The 13166-nt window shown below is 42.2% G+C and overlaps 1 protein-coding gene across 1 annotated transcript in view; it reads left to right on the top strand.

The window, feature by feature from the left end:
• Positions 1-13166, top strand: part of LOC138358346 (GDNF family receptor alpha-2-like) — a 93544-nt gene that overhangs the window by 79391 nt on the left and 987 nt on the right. The window contains exons 5-6 of the mRNA XM_069316181.1: positions 6304-6448; positions 11976-12105. Coding sequence (XP_069172282.1) covers positions 6304-6448; positions 11976-12105 — 275 coding nt within the window. The remainder of the gene's footprint in view (positions 1-6303; positions 6449-11975; positions 12106-13166) is intronic.

Genomic DNA, 13166 nt, shown 5'->3' with positions numbered 1-13166 from the left:
TCTTCCACTCTAACTCTCCTTTATTTGGAGAATTATTTTTATTTTACTTTTTTAACTAAGACTGGGAGTTCAGTAGAAATGATAGTGATGCTCACAATGAAGCTGCAAGCTTAGAGCTGCTATCTTAGAGCTGTTATCTTAGATATGTTATCTTAGATTTGTTATCTTAGAGCTGTTATCTAAGATCTGTTATCTTAGAGCTGTTATCTTACGTCACCTCATCTGAAGGCTGCCCCTGGAAACTGATCTATTTAATGAAATTATTATTAGTTTTAGTTAGGGAAAACTTTAAATAATATAATATTACAATCATATTGGGAAGAGGATGACCCGAGAATACAACTGAGTGCCAGAGCCGTCATATAGAACATTTACTACATGTTGTATCAAAGTATCTACATGTTGAGAGAAAATTTTCCAAATGTGAGTTAGTCTAGAAATGAATGGAATGGAATTATCAGGGAGAAAGCACCAAGCCATTGCGAGTATATAGCACTTGGAAGGGGTCAGGATAAGGATTTGGGATGGGACGGAGGGAAAGGAATGGTGTCCAACCACTTAGGCCGTCGGGGATTGAACGCCGACCTGCATGAAACGATGAAAAGACGACAACGAAACGTCGTCGTCTCCTCATCTTCGGGTGTGTGGTTCGGTCATCAAATATCTTTATGCACGTCATTGAGACTCATCGTCTGCAGCACGAGCATATTGAGCGGCTGAGCGCCTTGTGTTGTAGTTGCCACTTTCTGGTTGATCCAACTGGCGTTCTTTCATATTCTAACAGAAATGGCGTGAAGTTGAAAATAATGGTATACAAAAATATTTGACTGAAATGTATTCCAAGCTTATATCAAGGAAGGAAGGAATAATTCTCAAGAATAAGACAATAATTATGAAATAAAAGAGATCCTGATTGATTTTATATGCGTGTGTGTGTGTGGTTACTCCCGATATTAATGAAGAAATAGTGTTGAGAGAAGCGATAAGTGAGTGAGGGAGCAGGAGTCGAGAACACTGCTTCCAGGGCAATATTAGCAGACTGCATTGTCTGCCCTCGGGGGGAGTGAGGGAGAGGGAGTGAGGGAGAAGAGTAGAGTGGGGGTGGGAAAGAGCTTGCGCAATTATGTTGGGGATGAGACCGACTTCATCAAGGAACATATTTCCAAGATAGTTTAGTGGATCTCTCTCTCTCTCTCTCTCTCTCTCTCTCTCTCTCTCTCTCTCTCTCTCTCTCTCTCTCTCTCTCTCTCTCTCTCGTAGTCCTGGTCTCAGCCTAGGCTTGAGAGAGAGCCATGAGTGTCGCTGCTTTCGGAGTTCCTGCCCTTCAGAACATCTCGGCTGATTCCTGGTAATGTGTAGTACCTCTTTATTTCCAAGTCCCCCCCCGTGTTCCTTCTGCTACTGTTGTTGCTCCTACCGTTAGTGCTGATGCTCCTGTTGCTTCGTCACTGTTGTAGCTACTGCTGTTCCTTGTAACTCTCGTTGTTATTTTTACACCAGCTGTTCCTGTTACTTTATTTTTGTAGCTGCTGTTGCTGCTTTAGCCTGCTTCATAGCTGTGTCTGCTGCTGCTGTAATTACTGTTGTTATATTTAGTTGACCAATTCCTGTTGTTTTGTTGCTGCTGCTCCAGCTGTTGTTTTACAGTACTAATGCTTCCTTATCCAATCAGTTGGGGAAAGGTTTATAAGCCAATTGTTTACATCTTCATTTTTTCGTTTTTTTGACTGCCTGCTTACCTTTCTGATTTCATGTTTGGTTAATTATATTTCTGCCTGCCTGCTTACCTCCCTGCCTGCCTGCCTGCCTGTCTACCTGCCTGCCTGCCTGTCTCTCTGTGCCTTGTATGCCTGCCTGCCTGTCTGTCTGTCTGCCTGCCTGCCTGCCTGCCTGCCTGTCTTGTCTGTCTTCCTGCCTGCCTGTCTGTCTGACTGTCTTCCTGCCTGCCTGCCTGTCTGCCTGCCTATCTGCCTGCCTGCCTGCCTGTCTGTCTGCCTGCCCAGTTGTCTTCCAATTTCTCTCCTTTGAGTCTACCGTCCTAGCAATATGTCTGCCTGCGTATCTGACCGAGTCTTGTGAAACAGTGAGCCCCAAACTGCACCGAGAGACAAACTAATCACACTTATACACATTACTGTGTTTTTAAGCGGACATATATTACAACATCTGATAAAAAGGGAGAGAGAGAGAGAGAGAGAGAGAGAGAGAGAGAGAGAGAGAGAGAGAGAGAGAGAGAGAGAGAGAGAGAGAGAGAGAGAGAGAGAGAGAAGGAGAGATAAAGATAGAGGAAGTGCAGCGATTGCAAGGAGAGAATGAAGATTAGAGTTAGGTGAGAAGAAAGAACATAGAGTGAAAGGAACATTAAACCTATTGGTTCATGATTTGCTTACCTGCTGAGGAAGCAGATAATCGTCTAGTCTCAGGTTTATTTTGATAATGATCTGGATAAAACAACTGAAGGAGGGAATTAGAAACATTTGGAAAAAGAGAGATACAGGTAGAGATAGAAATATAATGTGGGAACCAGGATGGGGAGATAGAGGGAGGGAGATAAAGAAAGTAAAGGTCATAGGTGAAGAACTGGAGGTAAACTGTAGGAGCAGAAGGAAGAGTGGAGGAAGATGAAAGGAAGTTAAGAGCATGAAGAATCGATAAGAAACCGTTTTCCCATTTTGTCACTGTCTCTCCTTTATTGCCTCCTCCTCTCTCTCTCCCTCTCTCTCTCCCTCTCTCCCTCTCACAGCTAAGCCACATTGATTTACCATAAGAGAAAAGTTCGTGACGCGGGTCCTTTAAGCTAGACGTACTGGCAGACTTTATATGAAACTTTATATTCATCTCAGCATGCTTGGACACCCAAAATATTGGCCAGAAAAGCAACTTGAAAAAAAAGGATAGTGGGAAAAAACATGTATTTTTGTGTTGTGATTTCTGTGTGTGCTTGCTTGCTTTATGATATAATATATTTCTATCAGGGGGATAAACAATGGGAATAATTAACTTAGGTCGAGCTATCGGCCAGATGGATTAATGTTTCTTGTGGGATAGATTCTCGAAGCGATAAACGCATAAGACATTCATTTACACATTGAAAAAATGAAAAAAACATTAACACAGGATTCACAACAAAGTTTTGCTCAGGATCGCTCCTGTTTAAGATAATTGTTTCACTATTCCAGCTTATTACAAGCAGTTGACAGTGGAACAGAGTGAGGCATAATCTACCTTTAGCTGAGGTAATAAGGGGCAATCCTACGGTGGATAAGGGTTTGGTTATTTCACAGGAAACAAAGGGTTAACAAAAATGGTGTTAATTCCTATAATGGTAAAAACCGTAACAAATGGAGTGCCTCAGGGCTTTGTCTTAGTGCCTCCATTGTTTGCCATCTGTAAGTAAATGATTTACGCCCTTCCTTAGCGAATAGACTTTTGAATAAACGAATGATTGGCCGATAAACTTTAATGATGGCAAGTATAATACTCTTGAGCCCAGGAGTGATAACAGAGATAGCAGATTTAATCTAGACAATGCTTAAACTGACAAATCGGACCGCGAGGAAGATCTGAAAGTTATGATTATTAGGAATATTGAGCTAAAATGCAATTTATAAAAGTTCGAAATAAGATAAGAAGATACTGTAATATATAAAAAGTTATATATTTGACATTTATTATTATTTTTCAGCTATATCTCGTCATTATTAGGCGCCAGTGATATTATGCAGTTCAGGTTTGGTCACTGTACTGCAGCTGGGACATAAATTAATTCTGATATACACAGAAAAGGATGACAAAGATAATCCCAGGAATTTGAAATATCTTAAGAAATTACGAAAGACAAATGTACTTTCTCTACAAAAGTTATGAGTAATGAGAGGCAATTTATAATTATACAAGTAGATAGAAGGAAATAATGTGGGAAATATTAATTATGTGCTGGAAAAAAAGGGATAAAAATTGGATAGGTTTAAATTAAAAATATCAAATATCAGTTTAGGTTAAAAATGCATTGAGCAAATGACCAGTAACATAATACACGAGAGATCCCTGCATTGTTTCAAGCTTTGGTTATACATATGCTATATGAGTGAGTTTGGTTCGGTATAAATAGCAGTGGTTTCGTATTGATCAATTGATCTTGTCGTGTAGCTCATCTATTAGATCTTCTCGATTTTGAGAAAATATCCACACCATGCAATGGGATCGAACCCTTGTACCTGGACTCCTCAGCCACACGCACAGCTCACAGCACTGTCACGCTCTCGTTATTTAATTCTGAATTCTTTTTTTTAGGTTTTTATGAGGTGAGAATTTCCTGTGAGTACTGAGAACTACGGTGTGTTCACTATGATTGTGCTCAATGCTGCACAGTCCTGCCAACTCTCCTAAATGTACTCAGCTAAACTATGCTTTTAGGGGATGGGATTCATGTTGTGAATTGCGTCTTTAATCCCCAAAGTTGACCCCATTATCCTGGCAGCGCTGGATTATCGTAGCTACTGGCATTCTTAAACCTTGTTTATCTTCATTATTCTCGTATCTGCAAACAGCAGTAAAAAGTGTGTGTGTGTGTGTGTGTGTGTGTGTGTGTGTGTGTGTGTGTGTGTGTGTGTGTGTGTGTGTGTGTGTGTGTGTGTGTGTGTGTGTGTGTGAGTGTTCAAAAGGATAACGGTAATCGATGATAAAGTTTACCTTTCCATGTTATAAATCTTCACCAAATCGGTGTAGATTCTTCAGCAGCAGCTATCTTATCTCAAGATAAGATAAGCACTACCTGTAAAGTATAGTTAAGAGCACACAAGACCTTACTGCTCACGACTAGAGGACAGAGACAGACATACTAGACAGACACAAACATACATACAGACAGGCAGACAGATAATGCGAGGGGACTTAAGCAATTATTATACATTATACATATTATAGAACACTACAAATAACGAGATTATTTGTAAAAGATGAAAGAGCATTGATTGGACGGAGGGAATGGATTATTTTGTCCTTCTGAGTCATAGTGTATATTTTCACAGACGTGATTGGGTGCCTGGCAGTACTTGGGTCTCTCATCTAGGATAGCACACACTCACAAGATAACATCTATACATATCCACACAAAATCATACATTACAGGTTATTGCCCGAGCATGAGTTCACCCAAATACACACCTACACGATCTGTACACACTCAAATACACACCTACAACCTCCGTACACACTCAAATACACACCTACATCCCCCGTACACACTCAAATACACATCTACATCCCCCGTACACACTCAAATACACACCTACATCCCCCGTACACACTCAAATACACACCTACATCCCCCGTACACACTCAAATACACACCTACATCCCCCGTACACACTCAAATACACAACTACAACCCCCGTACACACTCAAATACACACCTACATCCTCTGTACACACTCAAATACACACCTACAACCCCCGTACACACTCAAATACACACCTACATCCCCCGTACACACTCAAATACACACCTACATCCTCTGTACACACTCAAATACACAACTACAACCCCCGTACACACTCAAATACACACCTACATCCGCCGTACACACTCAAATACACACCTACATCCCCCGTACACACTCAAATACACACCTACATCCCCCGTACACACTCAAATACACATCTACATCCCACGTACACACTCAAATACACACCTACAACCTCCGTACACACTCAAATACACACCTACAACCTCCGTACACACTCAAATACACACCTACATCCCCCGTACACAGTCAAATACACACCTACATCCCACGTACACACTCAAATACACACCTACATCCCACGTACACACTCAAATACACATCTACATCCCCCGTACACACTCAAATACACACCTACATCCCCCGTACACACTCAAATACACATCTACATCCCCGTACACACTCAAATACACACCTACATCCCCCGTACACACTCAAATACACACCTACATCCCCCGTACACACTCAAATACACACCTACATCACCCGTACACACTCAAATACACACCTACATCCCCCGTACACACTCAAATACACACCTACATTCCCCGTACACACCCAAACACATACGTACACCACCCATACACACTCAAGTACATACATACACCCTACCTACACACCTAAAACATACCTTCACCCCCACAAACACACCAAAACAATTATGTACACTCATATCAACGATGTTTGCTCCCAGTAATATCCTTATTTAGCTAACGATAGAAACCTCTCTCTCTCTGGGCGTGTGTGCGTGTGTGTGGGCGTGCGGGCGCGCCTCCAGAGGTGGACATGCATCCGTTGAGTTACATCCCGACGTGCGAGGAAGCTTCCGACATCTGCCGGAGCAATCCCTGGTGCAAGCAACGACTCGATATGTTCCGTGCTACTTGCAAGTTCCGTGAGGGCCAGTGCCGGAACCCGGATAGGTGAGTTGAACAGTATTCCATGTTCCCTATTTGTTCCGTGAAGCCCAGTGAAGTAGCACAAATAGGGGTGTTGAACAGTATTAAATGTTCCCTATTAGTTCCTTGAAGCCCAATGATGCAGTACAAATAGGTGAGTTGAACAGTATTCCATGTTCCCTATTTGTTCCGTGAAGGCCGGTGAAGTAGCACAAATAGGTGAGTTGAACAGCATTCCATGTTCCCTATTAGTTCCTTGAAGCCCAATGAAGTAGCACAAATAGGTGAGTTGAACACCATTCCATGTTCCCTATTAGTTCCTTGAAGCCCAATGATGCAGTACAAATAGGTGAGTTGAACAGTATTCCATGTTCCCTATTAGTTCCGTGAAGGCCGGTGAAGCAGCGCAAATAGGTCAGTTGAACTATATTTCAGTGTTAACATTAGGTTCCCCTGGCTGACAGTTGGGTTGAGTTGTGTTCCATATAACCCGCTTGTTCCGTAATTGACAGCGTGGAACATTTGGGATGATCCAATTACCTGTAGTCCCATCACACCTCGGCGGGTACAAAAAAAATTTGTACCCGCGGGTACCAAAAAAATTGGCCTCTCGTCACTTAGCGAGAATTGGCCAATTATCTGTATTAATGAATACACGAATTGTATATTGTAAGTTTGTATTCCGGATTTTGTTAGTGTTAATGGTTGTTTAGATAACGTAATTATAATTTTATTTTTATTACATTACTACAAATATTCATTGTTATAGATTCAGCTAATCGGAACAAGTTCCAAGTAGCACGGGCTATGGTGAGCCCGTAGTGATTTACAGGTCAAGTATTGGATATATACAGGCAGGAGAGAGTGGTGGAGTGAGGTGAGGTACAATGACAAATGAATAGGAATTAGATGGACACAAATATGAGCCGTATAAGAACTGCAGAAGGCCTATTGGCCCATACGATGCAGCTCCTATTTATACCCACCAATAGCCCCACACATAGATAATAATAGCATAAGATAGTAAATATTTACAATGAATTAGTTGATACACATTTGTCTCACTATAAGCAATAATAATAATAATAGTTACAGCTGCTAGTGCTAAGGCAGCTTCCCGCATCAACACAGCTCATGTAGCCACAGCATAATTCTGTATATACACCACAACTCCCAGCACCAACACAGCTCCTAGCGCCAACATATAGCTCCCAGCACAATTACAGCTCCTAGGATCACCCAAACTCCCAGTACCAGAGATATTTGTAGTTTGTCATACTTCGGCCGGGTACTATGGCTCTTTCATGGCTCTTAGCCCTTCGTTCCGCACTCCGACCCCATCATTCCCTCTGTCTGTGTGTCTCTCTGCCTCTCTCTCTCTCTCTCTCTCTCTCTTATTACACACGAAGGTGCAGGAGTAGACGCCTTTTTTAATCCTGTTAGTAGGCTGAGAGCTTTACCTTCGCATAGTTCATGGTAAGTCTTATTCTCCTGTTTTTTCCCCCCTGGAACACGACCCGTCAATCGGTTAACAACCAGGCACTGAATTACTCCTGGGTGAACAGGGGCGAACAGTTATGGACTGGGGTTTCCAGTAATTCCTCACTGACCAGGACTTAAACCCAGACCAAATATCTCTTACTCTCTCTCTCTCTCTCTCTCTCTCTCTCTCTCTCTCTCTCTCTCTCTCTCTTTCTCTCTCTCTCTCTCTCTCTCTCTCTCTCTCTCTCTCTCTCTCTCTCTCTCTCTCTCTCTCTCTCTCTCTCTCTCTCTCTCTCTCTCTCTCTCTCTCAATCTTAATTTGCTTTTCACTTCTTCTGCAGTTCGATCTTAAACAAATACAATCGAATTCTCAACTTCCAAATACCACGAGCACAACCACCATCTTCACTACAATTTCTACCACTACAAATAAGTACTCCCACATCTACCCCACACTCAATACAGCACCACCACTACAACCAACACCACACTCTCCTCAGTATCCACCACCACAACTACCTCCACCACACCACCACCGAATCATCTTCCTGAGGGGTGGAAGCCACTGGGCCCAAAACAATATATATATTCCTTACCATACGATTCCTGATCTATAGAGTCCTTCCGTGAAGTGTTCAGAGTAGAGAGGTATCCTTCCTCAGTTGCAGGAGTTGATGGTCACGTTTGTGTTGCTCTATTGTGTACAGTTTTATCAATTGTTTGCAAATTGTTTGCAAGATAACTTTCCGTTCAATAGCATTCCTTCATCTAGCTATAAAATATACCACCAAAAGACTACCTTCGGCAAGTAGCAGTGGAACAAAAAATAAATTGCCGTCACGTATGCAACACCATCGACTCAACATTTCCCAAATTAGCCCTAGAACCTGTTGCCAGGAGCACGCAGGACCTGTGTAAGCAGTCGCAGAGGCGCCAGAAGCAGGCAGGATTCCCTGCTTGGAGTCTCAAGTGTCCAACGGTAAAGAGCAGGGTTTCTAAATGAAGAAACAAGCAAGCTTTACGAAGGGAATCTTGAGTTGCTTAAAGTTACCACTGGGGGAGCCACAGAGGCGCCCCACATCAACCCACATCAACCCACGTCAACCCAGGTGTTTTAAGACACTGGCGAAGACAATGAGGAGAGACAGAAAGAAGAAAACTTCACGGTTGATGATAAAAGTGCTACCACCAAGCTGATCTCAGCTACCTAGCTGCTAGCTAGCCCAAGCTGATCTCACCTACCTACCTGCTAGCTAGCCCAAGCTGATCTCACCTACCTACCTGCTAGCTAGCCCAAGCTGATCTCACCTACCTACCTGCTAGCTAGCCCAAGCTGATCTCATCTACCTACCTGCTAGCTAACCCAAGCTGATCTCACCTACCTACCTGCTAGCTAGCCCAAGCTGATCTCACCTACCTACCTGCTAGCTAGCCCAAGCTGATCTCACCTACCTACCTGCTAGCTAGCCCAAGCTGATTTCACCTACCTACCTGCTAGCTAGCCCAAGCTGTTCTCACCTATCTTCCTGCTAGCTCTCACAACATGAGAGGCAAGAAGTACTTCAATAGTCGTATAACAACTAACAAGAGATTAAGTTAAACTCACCTAGTTGTGCTTGCGGGGGTTGAGCTCTGGCTCTTTGGTCCCGCCTTTCAACTGTCAGTCAACTGTACAGGTTCCTGAGCCTACTGGGCTCTATCATATCTACACTTGAAGTTGTATATGGAGTCAGCTCCATGTGTGTGTGTACTCACCTAGTTGTACTCACCTAGTTGTGTTTGCGGGGGTTGAGCTCTGGCTCTTTGGTCCCGCCTCTCAACCGTCAATCAACAGGTGTACAGATTCATGAGCCTATCGGGCTCTGTCATATCTACACTTGAAACTGTGTATGGAGTCAGCCTCCACCACATCACTTCCTAATGCATTCCATTTGTCAACCACTCTGACACTAAAAAAGTTCTTTCTAATATCTCTGTGGCTCATTTGGGCACTCAGTTTCCACCTGTGTCCCCTTGTGCGTGTTCCCCTTGTGTTAAATAGACTGTCTTTATCTACCCTATCAATCCCCTTCAGAATCTTGAATGTGGTGATCATGTCCCCCCTAACTCTTCTGTCTTCCAGCGAAGTGAGGTTTAATTCCCGTAGTCTCTCCTCGTAGCTCATACCTCTCAGCTCGGGTACTAGTCTGGTGGCAAACCTTTGAACCTTTTCCAGTTTAGTCTTATCCTTGCCTAGATATGGACTCCATGCTGGGGCTGCATACTCCAGGATTGGCCTGACATATGTGGTATACAAAGTTCTGAATGATTCTTCTTCTGTGTGTGTGTGTGTGTGTGTGTGTGTGTGTGTGTGTGTGTGTGTGTGTGTGTGTGTGTGTGTGTATTTACTAAAGTCTTGCAAGATCCACATAATTATTTACATGCCACCTACTCACTACACACCCACATCTCATTACACATCTACACCTAATAGCACACCCACACCACACTACTTCAATACACAATTAAAATCAAAGGTAGAACTATTTGGTTGACAGAGCCCGAGTGCATTGGAGAATTGTGTGAAACCGCTGGTTAAGCTTCAGCGGACGCCTCGGAATCCTCGTCGGGGCAGTAGCACTCCAGACTACAATTCTTTTTACCATGTCGTGATACAGTTGACTAGAGCGCGTCTGGGAACATCCAGGGCATAGGTTCGAACCCTCTCTAAGGCCCGTGTGGATTTATTAACGCTACAACTAGATAGAGGAATATATGAAGATGTATGAAAATTAATACAACAAATTATTCACGGGGTCTTTGGTAATTTTGGTGTCCGTATGATGAAGTCCTGGACAGTATTACCTGGACAGTATTACCAAGTCATTACCTCATTACAGCTCACAACTCTCGCCTCTATGGTCAACAAGTGGAGTCTAAGGGAAGCTTGGTAGAAAAATAATGTAAGTGTGGTGCTTCGTAATGTAATGCTGGAGCTTTATAATTTTCACATTACAAAGTGTGTTGAAATTAGTAGCGAGAGGAACACACAATCATACGGACACTTTAATACAACAGCTCCCCCTTGTAATACACTTAGCCACCTCTAACACACACACACACACACACACACACACACACACACACACACACACACACACACACACACACACACACACACACACACACACATAGATACACACACACACACACACACGCCCATGTGGCTCGTAATTTTAAAATGATTCTAGACATTTCTTTAGGTAGAAAAATAAAATGCAGTAATTTAGGGGGGGACAGATCACAGCCCGGCGTGAAACACGGCCACTGTAATTGATCCCAAAGTGGCTCTACAGTGGTCCCCTTTGGAAGAGAGAGGCAATGCTTTTTTTGACATAAAGAATAGGTCCTCTGTAATCACTAAGCACCACCAGACGTGGTTTGAAAAGGAGGTAGGTAATGAATATGTGATTCTTTACCTTTTAAAGAGTTTTAAAGAATGGTTTTCCCCTCAAAAATCCATAGTTAGACGAAATGTATATATCAAAACAGATGAGGTACATACTAGCGCTCTTTTCAGTTAGGAAGAGTTCCAGTGGGTGTTGAAAGTGAGTTGAAATTTTGTGAGATCAACAGAACACATCAACTTCGAAATTTCAAGTTAATGTAACATTTATTGCTTATTATTGATCGCATCCACAGGTCTTTCATGCCTCTGAGATTATAATCGAGATGAAATGGTCTTAAAAATTGAGTATCATGAGATGAGCTAAGAATACCTGGTATTAGTTAGATACAGAGTGGGAAAGAGTACGTGCCAGTTCTTAGCAGCAGCCTAAGAATACCTAGTATGGTACCTGAACGGATTGAGCGGATTGTGGCTAAGTTGAGTGACAAATTTGTCACTCAAATTTGTTGTGATTAAGTTGAGTAAGGGTGACAAATCCCAGTAGGTCATTCTGGCGACCCAGGATTCTTAGAGTACCTTTGAGACACTTTGATTGGGATTGTGAGTGACTTTGACCGCCCCGTGAGTGGCCTTGAACATTATGTGAGTGACGTAGTGGCCCTTATCTCCTCCTCCACACAGGGAGGACTGCCTGAAGGCCTGGCTACAGCTGAGGGAGACGCCCCTGCTGGGATGTATCTGTCCTGACGGACTCGATAAGAAGTGCTCCCGCCTCTACTCCCTCGTCAATGAGAACCCTTGTGTTGGTAAGGCCCTTAGTACTTTACCTTTGTCAATTATGTTATGTGTGGTTTCCTCCGAGGCTAAAGGTCCCCTTCTTCCAGCCAGAGGTGGTACTCCCTTCCCTATATATATATATATATATATATATATATATATATATATATATATATATATATATATATATATATATATATATATATATATATGTATATATATATATATATATATATATATATATATATATATATATATATATATATATTTATATATATATATATATATTTCATTTGTTCTGGTGAGGATATTTTCTTATGTATGTTCATGAGATATAAAGACATTCTTTTTCAGGATTGACTCGTGGCTTAATTTTCTCGGGAGTCGAAAAATTATGTCAATCATGTATATAATTAATTCAGTTTTAAGTCTCGTTAAGATAAAAAAATCAGGGCAATTTGTGTTGAAGGTTGAGAAGCGAGGTCACGAAACTTGATATATGTGTGTGTGTGTGTGTGTGTGTGTGTGTGTGTGTGTGTGTGTGTGTGTGTGTGTGTGTGTGCTTCAATAGATATAGTAGACTTGATATCAGAGGATTGATCGTGGTTATTGTGCTGTGCTGATAATATATCTTCATTATTAACACAGTGGGTGGATATTTATACAGCCTATCGTTGTTCTTGACTCAGAAGGTATCATTAAAAGGAAGGTGAACCGACATGTTATTTCTGATGAAACTGCTCACCTTGTTGATATCATTATTTGTACTCAACCTCACTTGGATGTGTGTATACTGGAGCTCCGCCACCAATTAAACTACAGGAAATTATTTTCACGTCTCACAAAACGGAGGAAAGTGTTATGAAAGACAATATTGACAGAAATGTGATCCCTACCAACCGGAAGACAGAGATGACATTCACTTGAAAAACATGAAACCGTCAACTTGCTCTTGAAGTACTCTCACGATACTACGTGACGCATCTTGAAAGAGACGAATATCTGTGGTTTCACATGCCTACTTGGGGACTGTTAGCCCCAACGATCTCAGTATATAGGCAAGACATCAACATCTCTTCCGGTGGCGCCTGACAA

The sequence above is a fragment of the Procambarus clarkii genome, chromosome 83 (genome assembly GCF_040958095.1).
Source record: "Procambarus clarkii isolate CNS0578487 chromosome 83, FALCON_Pclarkii_2.0, whole genome shotgun sequence".
In the NCBI taxonomy this organism is placed as follows: domain Eukaryota; kingdom Metazoa; phylum Arthropoda; class Malacostraca; order Decapoda; family Cambaridae; genus Procambarus; species Procambarus clarkii.
This window is presented reverse-complemented; position numbering and strand designations above follow the sequence as displayed.